Consider the following 21565-nt stretch of genomic DNA (forward strand, 5'->3'; position numbering starts at 1 on the left):
CTGCCAAGAGCCCTCGCTTGGCCCATCCATCCAGCTCTGAGGAATCTGGGATGGGACAATGTGCAATGAATCCCACAAGGGGGTGGTGAGACGCTGAACAAACCCTCACTGCTGCCTTTCTGTCCCTGGGGCTTTCCTGTCTTTTGCCTTTGCTGGGGTGAGGAATGTGAGCTGCAGTTTGTCCCACTGTGCTTCCAAAGCCCTGCTCGGGCTCTGCGGGACACTTTGAATGTGCAGTGTCTGGGCAAAAGGTTAGATTTAGTTCAGAATCACAGGAAGGTCTCAAGTATTTGCAAGCAAAAGAGAGTAGTAACGTCAGTAGCTGTTTAAATGGTAGCAGTAATTTTTTATGTTAAAACTTTATTGTCTCTTAGAGAACAGGAGTGGTTTGGCTTCCTCCAAACGAGAATTTCAAGCCCTTTTTCACAATGAGGAACTTAAATTGCTCATCTAAGCTCTAAACATCCTGTGCTATGATCCAGAAGCAAAAGCTATAATTGTGAGGGTGTGTATTTACCCTTTTTATTTGCATACCTTTGTCTGTATCAGCTGATACTACATGAGTGCCACAGAAAATACAGTGAAGATGCTGGGTCTCTGAGAGATAACAGAGGCTTAGTCCAGATGAGCCCGGGGTGTTTGTTCACCTATGGAAAAATAAAAATGGCAAACATTAAGAGCTGTTCTTTGGTCCCATCTCATGCACAGCACAGCTGTCTAAGAATGATCCTTTGCAGTCCCTGTCAGCCACCCCCTGTCAGATGTTTGCACTTCCTCTGACAGCAGTTACAAAGTCCTGATCAGCACATGCCAACCATGCTGTAAACCTGTGGCACCATGCCCATCTCCTAGAAACTCCTCCACCCTCCAGCATATGACAAAGCTGACCCCTGAACTTTCGCTCCTGTCACAGCCCTGCAGCTCCAAATGCCTCCATTGTCCTTTCTGCACTCTACCTGTTACTGAGCAGTGACTCAGAGCCCTGTGACACACAACCCCTCTGCAGCTTTTCCTGCAGGAGTGCTACAAGGCTGGAGGGATAACTGATGTAGGTATAAATCCACCTTAGCTGTGCAACACAGCTTCACAATTACTCTCCAGATTTAATTTAATTGTCCAAAAGAACTGGCTAGGAGCTGATTTCAATTGTAGCAGACCACCCACCATCACTTCTTTTGAGTGCTTTATACAATGAGCATGAACATGAGCCAGCAGTGTGCCCTGGTGGCCAAGGCCAATGGCCCCTGGCCTGGATCAGCAATGGTGTGGCCAGCAGGAGCAGGACAGTGATTCTTCCCCTGTACCTGGCACTGGTGAGGGCACACCTTGAGTGCTGTGTCCAGCTCTGTCCCTCGGTTTAGGAAGGACACTGAGACACCTGAGCACATCCAGAGGAGGCAACGAGGCTGGGGAAGGGCTGGGAACACAAACCCTGTGAGGAACGGCTGGGGGAGCTGGGGTTGTTCTGCCTGGAGAAAAGGAGACTCAGGGGTGACCTTGTCACTCTCTACAGCTCCCTGAAAGGTGCCTGTGCTCAGGTGGGGTTGGTTTCTTCTCAGGCAACAACTGACAGAATGAGAGGACACAATCCTAAGCTGCACCAAGGCAAGTTTAGGTCAGATGTTAGAAAGAAATTCTTCACTGAACGAGTCATTGGGCACTTCAGTTGTCTGCCCTGGGAGGTGGTGGAGTCAACATCTCTGGAGGTGTTTAAAAAAAGACTGGACGTGGCACCCAGTGCCATGGTTTAATTGATGAGGAGGTGTTAGGTTAGGTCATAGGTTGGACTAGATGATCTTAAAGGTCTTTTCCAACCCAGTTCATTCTGTGATTCTCTGATTCTGTGTAACTTCTGAACATTCTTGGAGGTTCCCGAGGACTAACGCCAACAAGATTGCCTGCTAATACTTTTAAATTACATTAAAGGGAACTTCAGCAGTTCTCCACACAAGGTATTTGCCCACTGGACAAGAGTTGAGAGCACACAGCTCATTCTGCTGCAGCCCATCAGGCTCTGTTAAATTACTGGGGGGTCATAAACTTTGTGCCAGGCTGCTCCATTTCATCCCTGCCGCCAGCATGGGTGGAGAAATACAGAGGGCCACAAGGAAGTCCCTGGGACAGCAGCAAACAGGGCAGAAGAGGAAGGAGGAAGAGACCAGGAAGGAGGAAGAGACCACTGGAAGAATTTGGGGTCCAGTTAGTTAAGACAGGAGTTCTTCCTATGTTGCTATTCAGCATCCATGTTCCTGTTAGAAACAGTGATTATTGAACAGTTAGATGGAGAAAAACAAATTTGGGGAAGCATCTTCAGTTGAGATGGTTTCCTCAATCACAATGCAGAAACCTGTGTGCTTTAAACACATTGCACTGACATCTGCTGTTGCAAACAGATGATTTTTAAGATCCTTTCCAACCCAAACCGTCCCATGAGTCCGTAGGATCTCCTGCAGCCAGGTTCCCCACAGCCCGGGGCAGCTGGGGCGGTGCTCGGGAGGATTTGGGGTTCACACCATCCCTGAACCCCGGGTGCAGCCGGCGGGGGCGGCGATCGCGGCCGGACAGCGCTGGGCTGTCCCCAATTCCCTTGAGCCGGGGGCGAGGCGGGCACCGCAGCCCAAACGCCCCGCTGCGGTTCCGAACCGACCCCGAGGCCTCCGGGCACCTCCGCGTGATGCTGCCCCGACCCCGGCTCGCATCCCCGCCCTGGGGTTCCCACCCTTGCCCCGGGGGTCTCGGGGGTCCCGGGGGTCCCGTTCCCACCCCGGGGGTCCCGTTTCGCAGGGCAGAGCCCCCAGCATCCCGGCGCTGCCCGGCCCCCGACATGGGCGGGCACCGCAGGGTTCGTCCCCGGCTGCCGCGCCCCTCCCGTCGGGGCGGGGATGGGATACGTCGTTTTCCGGAAAGCCTCGGTCACAGTTTCGTTTCTCCGAGCCCAGATTTGTTTCTGGCTCTTGGGGCAGCTGCGGACGGGGCGATGGCGGCGCTGGACTCGGAGCCGAACCTGTCGGGGCTGGAAGAGGAGCTCACCTGCTCCATCTGCCTCTGCCTCTTCAGCAGCCCCGTGACGATACCCTGCGGGCACAACTTCTGCGCTTCCTGCCTGGACCTCACCTGGGCCGGCCTCTCGGGGGGCTTCAGCTGCCCGCAGTGCCGGGCCACCTTCGCGGGCCGCCCGCAGCTGCAGAAGAACACGGTGCTGTGCCGGGTGGTGGAGCAGCTCCAGGGCCGCGCTGGGGCCAAGGGCGAGGAAGAGGAGGAGGAGGAGAATGGGGCTGGGGAGGCGGGGGGGTGCTGGGCGCAGGAGCCCCCCGTGTCCTGTGACAGCTGCCAGGAGGCTCCGGCCGTGCAGACCTGCCTGACCTGCACCGCGTCCTTCTGCGCCGAGCACCTGCGGCCGCACCGCGACAGCCCCGCCTTCCGCGACCACCAGCTCTGCCCGCCCGTGCGCGACCTGCAGCAGCGCAAGTGCCCCCAGCACAACAGGCTCTTCGAGTTCTTCTGCAGCAACCACGGCGTCTGCATCTGCTCCCTCTGCCTGCTCGGGCACAAGCTGTGCTCCACCAGCCCCTTGGAGCAGGCAAAAGCCGCTGTCCAGGTGAGAAGCCGGGGCTGAGCGGGGGTGGCCGGTGGCCCCCGGGGCTGGAACGCCCTCCCAGGGGCACCCCGGAGTGTCCCTTGGCTCCCTCGGTGCGCACTCTGGGGTGCGGGGTGGAGGCCAGAGCAAGATATCGACTGTAAATCTCATGTCTGGCATTGATAAACTGTTATCTGCCCTCAAAAATGTGCTGAGGCACGTCCTCGAAGTCAGTCCTTTCCTTTTCCTCTTCTCTCCAGGATGTTGCTCAAGGGCAGGGGTCTGAGAAGCGCTCTCAGGCAGCTGATAGCCAGTTCCTGGGCTGGGCTGGGCTCCCCAGTGAGGCTTCCCATACTCTGTGGCATCACCCAGACCTCTGAGCCTCCTCTGCTGCTCTGCTCCCTGCCAGGGCTTGTCACATCCTGAGGTGCTAACATTCCTCTGCAGATGTTCTTAAGAAGAATTCTAAAGGTATCTTAGGGTCTCAAGTATGTAGATGAAAGCCAGAAGGAGGTTCACAGAGTAGAAGGGAAGGAAACCTGGCCTTTATATTTTCCAGCACAGCTGAAAATCAGTGTGGATGAATAAAGTATGCTGAAAAAGTTTAGGTGGCCAAATTCCTGCTGTTCAGTGAGTATGTAGTACACAGCTTAGCTGCAGAACTTAGCCCTGATTTAGCTTAGCAGAACCTTGAACGAAAGGAACATCTGAATGAGAAAATTCTCAAAAGGAGAGGGGCGAACAGTAGCATCAACTTTGTGCCCGAAGTCCAACCCGAGAGCTAATGTAACATTTGTTCTTAGCATGAGAACATGAGAACTGCTGTGCAGAAAGCAGATCTTTGTGAAGAGAGTGTCAACAATGACATCTTGCACTTGGGAAAGGTGGGGAGGGTGTGGGTGCCACAAACCACACGTGTGCAGGACTTTTACACCCTCTGAGGTTCAAGGGAAGGTAGATTTTAAGCTGAGAGTGATAAATGCTTAAAAGAATAAAACTGTGAGCAGACATGACAACTGCCTCTCTGAAACACTTTTTCTGATCTCTCCTGTTGCAGTCGGTGCTGAAGAAAAAACTCGTGGATCTGCATAACCAGAGTGAAAGAACTGCCCGGGCAATGAACACGGTGAAAACAAACCAGAATCAATCCGCTGTAAGTGGGTGACTCTTCCGAGGCTCTCAGGCTGCCTGGCACCCGCTGGCCACGGCGTGGTGTTGGTGACTGAACCCTTGTGATAGCGGCTGTAGAACTGAGGCTGCACTGGCAGGAGAAGGTGCTGCTAGGAAGGAACAGATAAAGGGAGTTTTGGCAGGGCCAGGCAGCTCTGTGGGAGATGGGAGGAAACCAAGCATTGTGCAAGGTTTTACAGCCTCACGTGAGGGTGACACAGAGAATGGGCTCCATTCCTTGGCAGTGAAGGAGTTTTTATTCCAAACCAGAAATCCACAGCTCTTCTCTTGCTTGTTTCAAGGAAGAGAAGCCCACATGTTCCTCAGAGGCTTTCATGCAGTAGCAGGAGAGTTATTTTGTTTACAAACTGTTATTTTGAAACTAGTGCCTATCTGCTCTTATCTGCTCCAGGAAACAGCTTCAAGAAAGAAGGAATTGATCAGAAATGAGTTTTCAGAAATAAAAGCTGTAATTGAAGAAAGAGAAAATGAGATCATGAAAGCAATTACAGAGGAAGAAAAGAGAGTTTGGAATAAGTTCGATTATATTTACAGTGTGCTGGGAAATAAGAAGAATGAAATTCAGTCTCTCAAAGATCAGATTGAGATGGCACTGACTGAAAGTGATGACATTCTGTTTTTCAAGGTAATGTGTCATTTAAATGTGAATCCAATTCTTCATTCTAAATGCAGAATGACAAAAACCTGCTGTGGTCTTCCTGCTCTCCAGAGACTTCCAGTCAAATGGAAATGCAGTGGTGTGCAAGAACCTGCTATCAAAGGATGTACTGAGAAGTACCCAAATATGAGTGGGAGAATGCTGAAGGGGTGTCTGGTGACTCCCCCAGTTCAGCTGTGCCTCTGCCACAAGCAGAGGGGTCACTGGGCAGGAGTCACCCCTGTGAGGTGTGGCAGCTCTGTGCTGTGACCTGTGGTCACTGGTTCAGGTGCCAGTGGGAATTAAGGCATCTGAGCTACTGCTGGAATTTTGCCATGAGCTGTGTCTGACTGTAGCCTTTGTTCCATTGAGTTTGAGATGAATGCACAAACTGCACCCCATTTAAAGTTGGTTGTATTGTTCTCTGTGTGCTACACCAGGTGGTCTCTCATTTGTCGTTTCAGAGAGCAGCAGCACTGCAAAAAAAATCAGCAAAAGAAGCTTTCGTTCCTGCAGTTGAGATGGACCAAAATGTGATGCATTCCACTTACCAGGCTGCCATTACCCTCAAAGATGTAGTGAAACTATCAGTCATTAAGAGTAGGGAGAAAAAAGAAGACGGTACTGTATCACTGGGGAAATTGGCATTTTCTGTTTTTGCTTTGAGCTGGAATAAGGGATCTTTCTAATCCAAATATAATTTTTTTTAAGTGCAACAAATACAGTTGATTAATATAAATTATGTCTTTCAATCTCTGCAGTGTTCCATTTCCACACAAAAACATTACAGTCTGGGCTAAATTGAGAGACAGAATGTGCCAGTGTTTCTTCACTGTTATCTATACTTGGATAAGCTGATTAGTATCATGATATTACACCCTTCTGGCACAGCCCAGCCTTTCTTCCTTAGAGTAATTTATGGTGTTACTATGTAGTAGGGTTGGGTGTGGATTTGAGGGAGGATTTAAACGGCTTTAGAGTGGCAGGACTCTGCTTACTCAGCTGTAGAGGTGCTGGTTGTGTAAGTGTGGTGGAACAAAGCTCTGCTTACCAAGTTAAGCCAAATTGTCTTTTGGACCAGGGCATGGGTGTGCAGTTCCCATCTCTGCCAAATATCACTTCAGTTCTGTTCGCTTAGCTGAAAAATAAGATGGAAAAATGTCCTCACTAATGCATGACTGTTCCTGGCCACACAAACCATAATGCAAATTATCACCATTGCAGCCAAACCTGCGAAAATTAAGGCTCCTCCAGCAGGTCCTTCAAACAAACTCGCTGTTGGAAAAAAGCCTCCTGGACCAAGTAAGTACTACAAAACATCATCCTGTCCTAACTATGGCTTTAGTGTTAAATAAGAGTTGAAGCAGTTACCCAAGAGCTGTTTGCTGTGCTGGTGATGCAGTGATGACCTGGAGTGAGCACCTTGGCACAGGGAAGGGAGGGTGCTTTGGGATATTTGAGGATGCATGCCTTGTGAGCTGGACAGGTGAACTGCACAGGTACACGGGTGCATGAGCCTGTAGTGATGTCAGTGTGGGCTATAAAGCAAAGCAGAGCCTCCCCACCCTCTGGTTGTTGCAGTTTTTTAAAATTTGTGTCAAATACCTTTTTGTTTGTTTTGTAGATTTGTATGTATTGAGTTCTGCTTAGGAGCTGTTCATGTTCTGTTTTTTTTCTACCTCCCTTACAGAAGAGAAAGAGAAAACCAATCCCCAAATCACTTCGCCGGGGGAGACAGATACCAGTAAGTGGTGATTAAAGGAGCCTTTCTCAAACATTTTGCTGCCTCCAGTCTAGGGCTGGGGTGATGATAGTCTTTGTGGCAGGTTATACTGGACCTCTCACTACTGTTCTGTCCAGATACCAGAATTAATGGGCACTGTAGCGTGTTTGGATGATCTTCCATGTTTTCTTCTTGAAATAAATGCAAGTGTAAAGAAACAACTTCTGCTGCTTCCAGGGAGCTCTTGACACATGGTCCAAGTGCTGGGTGTGGAGCAGTCAGGTGTGCTGGGAAAGCACGACTGGAATGGAGCTGCAGCTCCTGTTGCTGCACTAAAAGCTCTGTTGTAAAAAGGAAAGGAGTAGTGTTCCTCATGGGAACAGGGGTATTCCATGTGTCTGAACACACTGCTCCTGGAGGGGAGATCAAGCTCCTTCCAGGCTTATGACCCTGTGAAATAGGCAGCAGGTGGAAGGTTGTGCTTTATGTGCAGCTTTCCAGTGTTAGGGTATTTGTACATGGCTTCAGCCTGCTGGGCTGTCAGCTCTTTACTGCTGCAGTTTCAGAAGGGCCACGGTGATGCTGTTACAACTGACATATTCTTACCAGTGGCTTTTGCCTCCCAGTAAAACTCACAGTGTACTTTTTTCTTTTCCCCTCTCCAGCAGAGAAAAAGAAAGCTGCTAAAGTTGGTGAGTCTGAACTTTCATCATGCCTATTCCGATTTTCGTTGACTGCTCTTAAAATTATAACCTGGTCATTAGTGTTGATGTATTGAGCAAAAATTCAGCTCTTGCTGGTCATTGTGAGAGCAATCAAACACTGAGAGGAGTTGTTCAGAGAGTGGGATTTTCAAAACTTGATGTGACAGTGAACAGCCTGAGCTAATATTGAAGTTAACCCTGCATGGAGCAGGAGACGAAACCAGATCAGCTCCAGCCTGATGTGTCTGTGATGGGGTGTTAAACATGTGAAGTCTCTTCCCAACTGGCCAAATTCTCTTTTCTTCTATTGACACAGCACCAGCCACCGCACCTGCTGCTGCTCCTGCTGCTGCTCCTGCTGCTGCTGCTGCTGCTGCTGCTGCTAAAGAGCTCATTGGCAGCTTCCTGAAGAAGCCCAGAGAGGAGCTCTTGCAGTGTAAGACACCCAACATTACACTCCTTAAAGATGAACTTTGCTCTTGTTGTACTGGTGTTATGTGGTCTCTGTAGTTACCTGACAGAATTATTTCTGAGGAGATTTCGTTAGCTTAATAGGTTGTTACAAATGAAGGAAATTTCTGGAGAAAAAGGGGGCAGGCGGTTTCTAAGTGGTTATTTTGCTAGATGAATCAAATTAATCTTCAGCATCCATGTATCTTCTTTAAGATAAAATAATTTTTTTAAGTAATGACTTTGGTTTCCCCAAAAAAGACAGCATTAGGGTAGCCTAGAAACACAGTGTAATGCACTGGATTGTTTTTAAATGTAATGCAGGCTTTTATGTTAGCCCATGATTGCTTGTTAAGATGCTGTACAACATGGCATACCTTTTGCTGCCAGATCAGCAATTGCCTTTTGCCAGGGTTTATATGGGTGATAAGAGAATCCTTTGGGGCTGCAGGAAGGAAGAAAACTTGCCCTCCATTAGCCTGTTGTGTAACAAAGAGCTGCAGTTGAAGCCAACAGCTTTTACTGTGGCCCTAAGAACTGGCTGCACTTGAATCGTTAAAAACTGATATGATCATGGACAAAGACCCTGTAACTAATTAAAGTTACAAAGTGGTCTGTTTATTCATGTTTATTCATGTTTATTCATGTTTATTCATGTTTATTCATGTTTATTCACCGGCGGGCAGCACGGGGGGGCGGCGGAGAGTCACCTCTGAAAGGCGTGACCGCCCCGAACAAGGTTCTTTGCCCTCTATTTATTCCCCAGGATCTTGCATACAATACATTTGCATAACCCCTGCATCTCCCATCCCCATCCCATATTGAAATGAGCCCATTAGTCCTTCATGTGTGCGCTGTTCTTCTCTTGAATTGGGTCGGTGGTCTCAAAGGATGAAGTCAGGAGAGTCTTCATCAGGTCTCTGTGACCCTCTGGCACAATCGAAGGCCCCCTGCTTCGTGATTAACTGATATACAGTCCAGGTGCTGGCCATTATTCTTACTGGTTTCAATCTCTTCTTATAACAATTCACTTTCTCCACTTCTTTCTTATAAGCAAGCTCATAACGGCAAACAATATAACAATTAGCTCTAGTGTAAGCATCTAATAATCATTAACCTACCATTTGCCTACCTAACTTACATCTTGATCAATATGAATTGCTTCTAACCCTTAGGTAAAATCTTAACTCTCTATAATCGCGATTCATACTGAGGAAGAGAGCAGAGCTGGCAAATAAACATGGCAGCAAGTGCTGAGGTGGGACAGATAAATAAACGTGCTTTGTTCTTCGGTTCCTTCAAGGGATTCTTGTCATTGCAGACGCTGCCAACATCACGCTGGATTACAACACGGCTCACAACGCCCTGGTTCTGTCTGAGAACTACACCAAGATGTCCATCTCAGACACCTTCACGAGCCACAAGTACCACCCCCAGCGCTTCACGGATTACCGCCAGGTGCTGGGCTTCCAGTGCTTCAAGAGGGGCATCCACTACTGGGAGGTGCAGCTGCAGCAGAGCAGCTTCTGCGGGGTGGGGGTGTGCTATGGCAGCATGGAGCGGCGCGGCCCCGAGAGCCGCCTGGGCAGGAACAGCAGGTCCTGGTGCGTCGAGTGGCTCAATTCCAAAATATCGTCCTGGCACAACGACGTGGAAAAGTGCCTGCCCAACACCAAGGCTACCAAGATTGGGGTGCTGCTCCACTGCGAGGGGGGCTTTGTGATTTTCATGGCGGTGGGGGAGAAGAATAACTTGATCTATAAATTCAAAGCGCAGTTCACTGAAGCCTTGTACCCAGCCTTCTGGCTCTTTTCCAATGATGCTGTTATCTCTCTCTGTCCCATGAAGGAGTAAGGTCTTGTATCTCAGTTTAGTTCCTTTACAGTGCAGATAATCTGTCTCAAAGATTGATCATTTCATACAAAAATTATCATCTCTTTTAAGCAGTTTAGGAAATCTGCCAATTCTTTGGTCTGAATTGCCAAAGCCATTTAGGTAGTGATTTAGCAAAATGTTGGTGATAGTAAATATTACAATGGTTTGCAAAGGTCTTGATTGCTCTAAAATCAAAATTATGATGCAAATCCTTGCTGAATGTCTTCAGTGTCTCTTGTGGCTTCAGTGATTTCCTGTAAAGGAGCAATAGAATTCATGTGTTCCACAGGTAACAATAACCCCTTTTTGAAAGAAACAGGAAGAATTCCTTGACAAGTTCAGGCTTTGAGGGATGTCTCACTGTTGCCTTTTTGCCTGTGCACAGACTGTTGTCCATACAGGTGTTCTCAGTGTATGACTCCACCAGATGCTACAGAAAGAGCTGTTGAAATCCCTAAGTTCAGGTCTTATGGCTCTGAGTTACAAAGGCCAATATGACGAATCTCATCAGAATGGAACTGCAGAGACTTCTAGAATTGATGGGAAAGAAATGGTCTTAGAATCACCAGGAAACAAATGATATCAGCCCAGACACTCGGAATACACCAGAGAGTTGTCAGGAAGACAACCTGCAGAGCAGTGGTGTGCATCCTGTGGTGAAGATTGTGGGATGAAGCATTCTGTGTCATCTTCTGACACAGAACATGCTTCACATCTTTACACTGAAGGCTCTTCAGTGCTGGGGTTTTTTTATGTGCTGAGGAGTTCAGGGGAGACATTCCTGGTCTGAGGATCTCCTGTCATAAAGCTTTTCCTCTTTATGAGGTGGGATATTCTCTGCTGGTGTATCTTTAGCTTCAAGCAAGGTCTCATGTCATAACGCTTTTCTTCTTTATGAGGCGGGATATTTTCTGCTGGTGTATCTTTTGTTGTTCAGGTAGTAGAAACTGGATTTCTTGCATGTTTTTGGGACTCAAATTTGAAGAGTCTCAAGACAGAACGCAAGTACCTGGAAAATGCTGGTTCCTTTCTGTGTGAAGGCTGTGGGCAGACAGGGTGAGTCTTTAGACATACAGAGAATTAGCACAAAGGAGGATATACATCCATTCCTCCTGGGATGGATTTTTAATTCTCCTGGTGTTCTTCGGGTTGTGATATGTCTTTAGAAGTTCTCCCAGGTACAGAGAAATCTGTACTTCTTACTTACAACTTTAAAACAATCTGTAGGCAATCAAGGTATTTGGATCTCATCGTTATTGGGCCTTTACCTTGTTGGTGCCTCTGGATTTCCTGTGCCAGCTCTTATTTCTTGTAGCCCATGGGAAGCTCATGAGAGCCTTCCTGGACTTGGATTTGTAAAACTCCCTTACAGGACTTGGTGAAATAGAGAACAAAGCCACTGCTGGCAGTTTGGCAGGGAATTGTTAGAAGGCTTAAAAGACCCTCTTGTGACTACATTCCACATTAGCCAAAGTGCTTTGTGAGAGGTTTCAGGAATTCAGGCTTGGTGTCTCTATTTTTACTTGGTTTGTAAACTCTTAGTACTTTGTCAAGGATAGCACAAGTCTCATTTCTTCCAGTTTTTTGGTCAGAATGGGTTATGGAATTGATGGTGGATCTAAAAGTGCCATGGCTGTCTTTGGAGCAGTTCTACTCTCTCAAGAGTCTCTGCTTTCCAAAGCACAGTCAGCACTAAAATTCCCAGCCTGAGCAGAATGCTGCAAAAGGTGCAGAAGGAGAATGTGTCCTGCTGGGAGCCAACAAGGGATGACAAACTGGCTTTTCTGCTCTTCCAGTTTTTCAGCAGTGTAAGATGAGAGCAGTTCCCTCTGAGGAATCCTTTAGCTGCTTGGCTGTGCCACAGGGCTGCAGATCCACTCAGCAGCGTGCTGGGGTACTCTGTCCCCTTGGCTGTGTGCAAAAACGTGCTCCAGCAGTCTGTGCAGTGGAGAACGTCCCATCCTCTGTTTCTTGCTTCTTGACTTTAAAGAGGTGTCAGTACTGACCTCTGAGTCTATGGGCATCTGTGGCCATAGTCTAGAGGGACACCCAAACAAAGTAAAGAGCAGCTTTTATTCTGCCTCGTTGGACAAAGTGAGATTCTTGACATTGGACACTGGTGTAGGACCAAGCATGTGGAACACATGAGGTGCCCTGCATTTCCAGGCATTTCCAAGCCTTCTGCTGGGCTCCTGAACCTCTGTTCTGCTTTCTTTTGTGCTATGAATGACTAGAAGTCATAGAATGAAACTGTTAATCTGGAATTCACAGAATCACAGAGTATTCTGAGTTGGAAGGGACTCACAAGGATCACTGAGTCCAGCTTTTAAGTGAATGACCTGTAAGGGGATGGAAATGGTGACCTTGGCATTACTAGGACCAATCTCTGGGCTTCTGAAAAGCACTGTTTTATTTAGCTTCAGGTATCTTGCATATATTGGAGCACTAGTGTGATATAGCTATTATAACTAGTAATAAACGTTAGTGTGTTTAGGAAAAATACCAGTTACTGCATGATAAATGATCATTTTAAAACCTTTTCAAGACAAATGAAGTGGTTTTATTCGGGAAGTACCTGTCAGATCTGCATTCGTTTTAAACAAGACATAGATTGGAGCATATATTTTAACTGTGATTCTCTTTTTACTATTAAAAAGAAAGCAACTTAGTCTAGAAAAAGAACTAATTCTGGTGTTAAAGCTACGAGGACATGCATTGATTTGCATTTTAACACACAAGTGAGAGCAAATTAAAAAAACGGCTGCTGAATGAAAATGAACGTTTAATCTTTTCTTCAATTAAAGACATCAGTAAAACAGTATATTTAGGAAAATAAATGCTTATGTAGTTATAAACCTGTAGATTATGCTGATATATCAATCCTGTACTTCAGTCTGTGTAAGGTATGTTACTGTTTGTAGCTGTGCCAGCCACACATAAGCAGGGCCACCACCATGGATTTTGTGCCACCACCATGGATTTTGTGCCACCACCATGGATTTTGTGCCACCTGCTCCCTGTGCCTGTGACCACTCCAGGAGCTGGCTGGTGAATGGTGATGGCTTGAATTCAATAAATACTCACAGTAAACCCTAACTCTGAGTGTTCTGTTCTCTTTTCAGGGTCGAAGCAGGGAGGGAGGCAGAAGTGGAGACACAAGAGAATACAAAGGACTCTTTTAGTGCATCACTCACTGAGTTATGGGGAACTGGAGAAGGGACAGGCAGAGCTGGGTGTTGTCTGGACTGGTCCTAAACTGCCTCCTTCCCCTGAGCCACACACCCATTATCAGTAAGGCTGCATCCTCACTGAGATCATCTTTCCCAGTAAACCCTTTTTGGGTAAGCAAAACCACGGTCATCAGCTTCAGGAAGATGGATAAGGACACAGTGTGGGATTGCTTTAAATAGCTTTAGGTGAGATCCAGCATCTGCCAGTCTAAATTACACCTGGATGCAGCAATAGGTGATGATTCCTGATACCACCCAGAGAAATTGCAAGTGGAAAACAACTCAGCAGGGAGCTGCTCTGGTGCCTCAACAGATTTAAAAATCAAGTCAAAACAAACCATCCATGAAACAAACATTTCCACCTAAAGTTCTCCAAAGTGAGTTGGGCTGAGGAAGGTTTTGGAGAAGAAACTCTGAAGAGTTTTCAGACTCACACAGTGTTGCTTGAGCAGTGTGATAGGTACTACAAAAACTAAATCCTCATCTTCACTACGTGTCCCATGATGTCCCTGGGATTAGGAGGTCAATTACATCTGCCAGACCTTTGCCTCAGTTTCCAAAGATAGACAAAGAAGTATTTTAAGCCTGTGTAAATTTGGCTGTGACTACAGCCAGAGGCCTGAGCAGGCCCTGAGGCCCCAGGGAAATCAGCATGATCATATTTATACAAGGTCTGTTTTCTTCCTTGCTAATGATATTTCCTCTTGATTTAGCTTTGTGAATACCTTTTCACAGCAAAAAGAACAACTGACTTAGACTCCAAATTATACTTTCCGTGAATATATGTAAAAATCTTTATCAAGGCATTCCCTATTTTAGTAAAATTGTATTTAGTAGTGTGTTTCTCTGACTCCCTCCCATTTCTTCCCCTCTTCCTAATTCCCTCCCAATTAAGTGGCTGCTACTTCTCAAATAATCAATGTCAATTAAAAACATGTCACAGTGTGGTCATTGTATGACTCCTATTCAAAGCTCATTTCACTTAAACTTTCATTGGCAGCTATTTTGTCCCATAAAAAAGTTCAAGACAGCAATTTGTGAATCTTGCTCAGCCAAGTAGAACTGTGGAAAAGAGGAGTCATTCCAAAAGTCAATTAATTGTGGCCTGTCAGAGTTCTCCTCATTCAGTTTTCTCCAAGCCCTGTCATGGGCTCACATCTGTCAGCCCTGTGTTGCCCAGGCTGCCATCAGATGCCATTACATGGGAAATAATGGGTTTATTCACACCATTTATTGGGCTCTGTGTGGTTGACACATTTGTATATCATTTTACGGTGTAGCAATTCCATTTACATAAACTACAGGCAATTATGTCATTCTGGCTAAAGCACTAAGGGAGGGTGGGAGGAACCACCAATCAAATAATAAAAGCTAATTGAAAAGAAGCAGATAATTTAGGGGAAAATACCATCATAAGCAATTCTAAATTAGTTCAACAGAACTTTAAGGAGGCGACTTAGTTGCATTTTGTCTGTGCTTGTATTAAACTCCTTAATGTTCTTCAATGTCAGAAAAGAGCATGTGCTTTTCACAGCATCTATGTTGCATTTTAAAAATCAAGTAGCTCTTGGTGAAAAAAAGGCTTTTTTTGGTTTTAGAGGTAGTTTTTCCTCCCAGGTTAGAGAGAGTTTTCACATTTACCTGTAAAGGAAGAGAAATCAAGCAGACACGGGGAAGAGGAGAAAAATATCTAGCGAAAAAGCACATAACATTTACACAGAGCAGGAGATGTTAGATGTTTTCTAGTACTGAGCACAGGCTGCTTTCCAACCTTCCCCAAAAGACCATCTTTCCAAAATCCAGAGTTATTTTGTGAGGCAAAGAAAATGTGAAGAAAGAGAAATTAATGTGAGTTCAAAGTCCGAGTTCACAGGGCTCACAGAGCCATTATCTTCAGGAAATCCTCCAGGTCCCAGTTCAGGTGGATTACTAACTTTAGTCCTTGGTTTTAACTCTGCTCCACATTCAGTGTCCAAAGCCTGGGCTGAAATTTTGGAACTCTCAGCAAGAGTGTCTCTCATGTCAGTTGAGCTCAAACTCACAGGGGTTGGCTCCCCTTTCTCTGGCAGCCTGGTAAACCAACATGAAATCCTTAAAGCGAGGGGCACAGCCCAGCCAGGCTTCCCCGAAGTGTTCATTCCCAGTGAAGAGGAAATCTCCCCCTCCCTTCTTCACCTTGCACTGCAGGAGGGTTCGGATGGGGCCTCGCCACTCCCCACCCCCTTCCTCCTGCTGGAAAATTCGGTTTTTCTGCCTGTAGACTTTCTGGACACTGACATCGACCTGGGACATGTGGTTCTCTGAGTCGTGGGAGACATTTCGGATGGATCCTTTCACCACTAGATGTGAGAAGACAGGAGGTGGTTATGGAGCAGCAGGAGAACAGCTCAGGTACTTTGAGCTCACTGAGTGAAATAACTGGAGAGCAGCTTTGCTGGGCAGTTTTTACACACACCACCTGCACATGGACACACTTCTGAGCTTACATTGCATCCTTTGCACAGGGGATCCCCACACTAGCTGTGCTACGTCCTTGGAATTGTGCTTTATGACTCCTCAAACCAGCTACACCAGAGGAAAAAGGTGGATAATGCAATGTAAAAAAGCCCAAGAGGTCAGCTCAGGGATTAATTTTTTTCAGTCTGTGTTCCAAGACAATGACCATCACAGACATCTCCTTCCTGACTCCAGGGGACTCTGGAGATTTTCTTTTCACAGTACTAACAGAGGTTGATCCAAGAAGAATCAGAATATTATTTGGTCAGAAAAAAAGGTTGTTAAAGGTTTATAATTTAAAGGTTTAGTGTTTTTTTCCCCTCTCAAAAGACAATGTCATCCATCCACCAAAAGATACTTTGTGAGATGATGAACAACACTCAGAATTCTTAAAGTGAATTTATTTGAAGCCTTATTTAAAAATCACTTTGCATACATGTACCTTCTTCTTCCAGAAAGATCCTAGCTGGAAGGAAAGCATAAGAAGCCATTGTCTCTGTTTAAAAGCATTCTTTGCATCCATCATAATGAAGCATCCCATCTGACAGGTGTTTGCTGTCCTGAAGCCATCTTTATCATTGTCATTGTCCCAATTTTTCATGGCAATCAATTATTCTTCTACTAATGAAATTAATTTCAATCTCACATCCATAGAAGGCTCAGAAACATCCACCATTTGAGAAAGAGCTCTTCAGCAAGTGAGAGGTTACACAACCACCCTCCTGCCACAAAACTCCTTCACTCTTGTACAGAAAACTCAACAACCCAAGATGCAGAAAAACCTAATCTCAGAAGTTTTCAAGAACTTCCTCATTTATTTAGATTTCCAAGGGAACCCAGAATTTTGTGTAACAGATGTCTCTGCTCTCTGTCTCCCTATTTGTGTGATCATTTTTAATCAGATGCACTCAAGTCTATGGACAAGCTATAATGCACTTGTTCCTGGTGCTCCAAGTTGCTCCTGCACTGCTCAGGGTGCAGTGACTGCAGACCCCCATGCTAAGAATAATCATAAAGCTCCCATTCACTCGCTGTGTCATTTACACTTTCATTAGCAGCTATTTTCTCTAATCAAAACAGCTGATGATAGCGATTTGTGAGCGCAGGGCAAGGAAGTCAGGCCATAAATAGAGTCAGTTCAAAGAGCTGTTTCTTCTGCTCTGTTGCTGCTGTGAGTGTGAGTGTCCCCTTTGTGTGCCTGGCCCCCACATCTGTCAGTCTCTGGTGGGGACACTGGCACCTTCCTCCAGGACAAACAACGGGCTGGAGAACACCAATTAATTTAGAAGAATAAAAATTACCAGCTGTGGAGCACTCTTAAGGAAGCACACTCTGCACTGGTTTTGTATTTGCACCATGATGCTGATGTCTGATTTTAACAGCCTCAAAGGTATGGTGAGCCTGGTAGGAAAGCAGTGATTTGGTGGGGTTTTTAAATGTTGAATTTGGAGTTTGTAGTTTTATTTCTTTATGTAGGTACATTTACAGCGATGGAATTGTGGCTATGTGGAGAGACAGCTCTATAGCTTTAGCCATTTGAGCTAATCAAAGACGTACAAATGTGCATATGGAAAAATGTGGGAATAAAATTAATAAACCACGACTGAAAGAAAAAATTATATTGCATTATTAAGAAAAATGGAAAAATATTTGAATGTATTATAAAAAGAAGTACAGACAAAGGGAATAAAAATGACCACACCAAGCATGTTCAACCTGAGTGTACATCTCCACACACGTGACTCAGCTACACCTGTTGAGCCAGCAGCACACCTGTGACATTACTCACAGTTCACGTTTAGTGCATCACCTTTCTGCCTGCAGGAAATGAGGACCTTGGCAGCAAAACTTCTCCATTCTATGTTTCACTTTGCCCTCCCATTCAGATTCTTTTCCACAGTTTCTTACCCAGATCAGAGAGCACACTCATCTATTATTCAAAGAAAAAAAACTGCAGCAAATAAATCCAAATAACTAATATAAATTAAAGGCAGAATGACTCCCTTTAAGTAAGCTTACCAAAATCACTGCTGCAAATGGCCATAAGGAGTTCCATGTTGTCACAAGGACGGCACATAGCTAGAAAAAACAGAGCAGTTACTTAAAACACTAAAATACATCCTATTGCAAAAGGACTGGTGAATTCAGAGGGGAAATGGGGCAGAACTACCAGCTTGAAGAGCATTGTGATCAGATGCAAACCAAAATTCTTGTTATGCAAATACCACCACAGCAAAGAAATAAGCACAGAGGATGTTCTCAGCGAGGGCAGTGCCAGGCAGCCGGGCCAGAACAGCCTCTGCCACCGGGGATGCACCAGCTCAGCGGGGACCAGCTGCCACCTTGGATCTGCCCCAAAAGTGGAGCCCCTGCTCTCACCTTCAACCAGGGCCATCTTTTTGAAGTCGGGGCCAGCCGTGCTCTGGTTGCTCAGCAGCTTGTACTGGAAGCTGGCGGTGCGGCGGCTGATGTCCCTCTGCGGGCTGGCCTGCAGGAACAGGGCCACTCCTTGCGGGCTGTGGGAGCTGAAGCAGGACAAGGGCTGGGACCGAGCCCCCTCGGCCTCGCTCACCACCAGGTGCAGCTGCCCAGATCGTTCCACGTAGATGCTGGCGCCCTGGAAGTCGCTGGCGGGTTTGATGCAGACCGTGGTGTGCTGGCCACTGGCCACGTTGGGCTCCAGGAGCACTCGCAGGGCTCGTGCTGGGTACATCCACTCCAGGGAGCCCTCGGTGCAGCGCAGGTGAACCTGCTCCACCGCACGGGAGCCGGGCTCCCAGCTCAAACCACTGCCAAAAAACAACGTGGAGCTGTCAGAAATGGTGGGAGAGAAGGGAAGAGGAAGAGAGAGAAGAGAAGAGAAGAGAAGAGAAGAGAAGAGAAGAGAAGAGAAGAGAAGAGAAGAGAAGAGAAGAGAAGAGAAGAGAAGAGAAGAGAAGAGAAGAGAAGAGAAGAGAAGAGAAGAGAAGAGAAGGCACTGCAGCACACACCACCTGGACATCATACAGATCTTATTCCTAACAACCCCTAAATTGGCTTTCTCCAGCTGGACTGGGTTCTTTCTTTCCCTCCCCTCGGATCTGAGCTGTAGCACCACGCAGGAGCCACAGAAGGACAGGGAATGCTCACAGCTGGGTGCATGGGAAGGAGCCTCAAGCCCCTTTCACCAAATCCATGCTTGGATGCCTGCAGCACCCCGAGAAATGGCAGGGGAAACTTCTCACTGCTAAATAGCTCAAATTTTTTCCTTGTGGTACGACTGGCCACTGCTCAGCTGTCCAGAAAAATCACACCAGCAAGAGGGTGGATGGAGATGAGAGCCACTGACTCACAGCAGGAGCTGCACAGCGACGTTATGCGTGAAAAATTTGGTTTAAAGATCTACTTTCTAAAATTATTTTTAATATTTCCAATTAAACTCATCCAGAAAATGTTCTTGATAAAATGGGTCATGCTGGCCCTGCTCCCGAGCTCTTGGTCAAGCCTGTGCAACTCCACTGCTTTCAGAACACTTACTTTTGCTGAGGTCACTTACGAGCATAATTACTTAAAAGAAAAGCAAAAAACATAGTGGGAAAGGACGTAATATTTGAGAATATTGAGATCATTTGTGGCCTATTTGCCTGCCAGTGGCTGAAGTAAACCCCCGAGCACGGCGGCACCGCTCGCTCCCCACCATCCCCGGTCCCGGTCCCGGTCCCGGTCCCGGCCGTGCGCACCCACCTGCCCCTCCAGCTGCAGCGGTCGGCGCTGCCCGGCCGGGACAGCAGCAGCAGCAGCGGCAGCGATGGCAGCAGGGCCGGCAGCGATGGCAGCAGGGCCAGCAGCGATGGCAGCAGGGCCAGCAGCCCGGGCGAGCCCCGCTCCGTGGCCATGGGCCGGTGGCTCGGCCGGGCGCGGGCCGGGCTTTAAGGGCGGCGGGAGGGAGAGGGGTGGGCTGGGGGTCTCGGGGGGCGGTGGCCGCGCCTCTCACCGACCCCTTCCCCCTTCCATTCCCTGCCCCCTTCCCCCGGCAGTGCCGCGGGGAGAGCCCCCAGCACTGGGGACAGCAGGGACACCCCGCCGTCACCCTTCCCTCTTCGTACCGCTGTCCCCATCGCCCGGGCCGGGCAGCCTCTTTTGTCTCTGAAATATTTAGAAGTGATTAATAACAGTTTCTCATCGCCGTGTAGGAACAAACAAAAATCGTGTCAACATAATCAAAGCGGATTTTAAATGAATGACGGAAATTCAATAGTTTTAACTTCTGCTTTCATGATTATCTTTCAGGGGTCCGTGCACAAGAAAGCTCCAGGGCCCACGATTATCATGCTAAAAGCCGGGCTGTGCCTGCCAATAATTAGATTTCTATATGCATTGCCCTTTCCATATTTTCAAAGAACGACATGGGGAGATGCTCTTTTGCAGGTCTGGGAGAGCGAAGCTCTTTTCTGCAACTCTTAAGCGTAGAATCGGGATTTCGCGGCCGGGCGGGGACAATGGCCCTCGGCACGGCTGGGTGGCACATCCCGGCATCCGCGGGGCTTTGTTCCCCGCAGCGCCCGCGGTCAGCACGGACCCTGCGGCCATCTGTTACCTTGCGGTTACCAGCGTGGGCTCACATTGCCCACAGATGCACAGACAGAGTCTGCCTGCAGCCCTTCTGCAAGGAGGGATCTTCCTGAAGAGGAAAATAAAATTGTTAAGAGGAGATACCCTGAAACCAGAGCTTTAGTCTTCAGGTGTCTGATACCAAACTCCTTGAATCCTATTTCGATCCACTTTACTGTTCACAGAAACTTTGTATTTTTACTGTTATTAGGAAAAAATCCAAACCAAACCAACCAACTAACCAACCAACAAAAAAAAAAAACAAAAAAAAAAACCAAAAACCAAAAACCAAAAACCAAAAAACCAAAAAAACAAAAAAAAAAAAACAAAAAAACCCCAAAACCCAAAACAAAACCAAAAACCAACAAAAAACAACCCCCAAAAAACCCAAAAACCACCAACAACAAAAAAAACAACAAAAAACCGAACCCCCCCCCCCAAAAAAAACAAACCAAAAAAAAACCAACAAAAAATCCCTAAACCCACAGAATTTCAGCCTTGACTCGCACTTTGCTAATGTCCCGTGTTCTTCCCCACAGATACCTGCGCTATGACTCCTTGCACAACTTTTGGCTAAAGTCTGGCTCAATTTGGTGCTCTGCACGGCTCACCCCAGCAATTCTAAAAAACCTTGATGGCTATCAACATTAGTGCCAGTAATCCTGAAAGCTCTGTGAAACTATTGTCTTACCCATCTAAGAAAAAAACCTGCTGAATATCTATGCTCTGACCCCATCTGAATGGAAAACAACACACAAATAGTCTTTAAAAGCTTTGATTGTGGCATAATACAGGAGCTGAGAGGCCAGAGCCCTTCTCTCTTTTGTGCAAATGAGACCAGGGAACAGAGGAGAGGACTTGGGGAGGGAACTGACACTATGATAAAGTGGCCCCACAGGAGGATTTATTCACTTCCAAAGGCCCAAACGAACCCATCTGCTGCCATCAGGAGAAAGCATTGAGCCACTTGATCCCTGAACGTGTCCCAGCAGCAGCGTTTCCCCTTGCTGGGGAAAGCTCCCCGTGAGTTTTGCTGATTCGTTCTCAGCAGCACCTCCCGCCTCATCCCCAGATACAGCTGATACCAAAACA

At 47.0% G+C, this 21565-nt stretch overlaps 2 protein-coding genes across 5 annotated transcripts; one reads left to right on the forward strand and one right to left on the reverse strand.

The window, feature by feature from the left end:
- The first annotated feature begins 862 nt into the window (after window positions 1-862).
- TRIM25 (tripartite motif containing 25) lies at window positions 863-14338 on the forward strand. 3 transcript variants are annotated; one of them, XM_088176459.1, is made up of 10 exons: window positions 865-3598; window positions 4635-4730; window positions 5160-5393; window positions 5870-6026; window positions 6630-6707; window positions 7096-7149; window positions 7794-7820; window positions 8149-8268; window positions 9604-9740; window positions 13280-14338. In XM_088176459.1, the coding sequence occupies exons 1-10, from the start codon at window positions 2675-2677 to the stop codon at window positions 13337-13339; spliced, it is 1887 nt and encodes a 628-aa protein (XP_088032585.1). In that variant the 5' UTR covers window positions 865-2674; the 3' UTR covers window positions 13340-14338. The 3 variants fall into 3 exon arrangements, with proteins under 3 accessions (XP_088032584.1, XP_088032585.1, XP_088032583.1); XM_088176457.1 differs by lacking the exon at window positions 13280-14338 and having other exon boundaries at window positions 9604-13253; XM_088176458.1 differs by lacking the exons at window positions 8149-8268; window positions 13280-14338 and having other exon boundaries at window positions 863-3598; window positions 9604-13253.
- Window positions 14030-20703, reverse strand: LOC106854354 (meteorin-like protein). Of its 2 annotated transcripts, XM_014878254.2 has the most exons (4): window positions 19607-20703; window positions 18263-18672; window positions 17903-17962; window positions 14030-15726 (listed from the first exon to the last, which is right to left on the reverse strand). In XM_014878254.2, exons 1-4 carry the CDS (start codon window positions 19756-19758, stop codon window positions 15410-15412), a joined length of 939 nt encoding a protein of 312 aa, XP_014733740.2. In that variant the 5' UTR covers window positions 19759-20703; the 3' UTR covers window positions 14030-15409. The 2 variants fall into 2 exon arrangements, with proteins under 2 accessions (XP_014733740.2, XP_088032586.1); XM_088176460.1 differs by having other exon boundaries at window positions 18263-19705.
- Window positions 20704-21565: the final 862 nt, after the last annotated feature.

Source organism: Sturnus vulgaris, chromosome 20, assembly GCF_052056855.1.
Source record: "Sturnus vulgaris isolate bStuVul1 chromosome 20, bStuVul1.hap1, whole genome shotgun sequence".
Taxonomy (NCBI): domain Eukaryota; kingdom Metazoa; phylum Chordata; class Aves; order Passeriformes; family Sturnidae; genus Sturnus; species Sturnus vulgaris.

Bases quoted from the DNA above. Each gene is read 5' to 3' on its own strand.
- TRIM25 (XM_088176457.1), top strand. From the start codon at position 2,675: ATGCTGCCCCGACCCCGGCTCGCATCCCCGCCCTGGGGTTCCCACCCT. The intron at 3,599-4,634 runs GTGAGAAGCCGG...CTCCTGTTGCAG, and splicing joins AGGCAAAAGCCGCTGTCCAG to TCGGTGCTGAAGAAAAAACT. The intron at 8,269-9,603 runs GTAAGACACCCA...TTGTCATTGCAG, and splicing joins CAGAGAGGAGCTCTTGCAGT to ACGCTGCCAACATCACGCTG.
- LOC106854354 (XM_088176460.1), bottom strand. From the start codon at position 18,887: ATGATGTCCAGGTGGTGTGTGCTGCAGTGCCTTCTCTTCTCTTCTCTT. The intron at 17,963-18,262 runs GTGAGAGCAGGG...TGTTTTTTCTAG, and splicing joins AAAGATGGCCCTGGTTGAAG to CTATGTGCCGTCCTTGTGAC. The intron at 15,727-17,902 runs GTAAGCTTACTT...TCTCACATCTAG, and splicing joins CATTTGCAGCAGTGATTTTG to TGGTGAAAGGATCCATCCGA.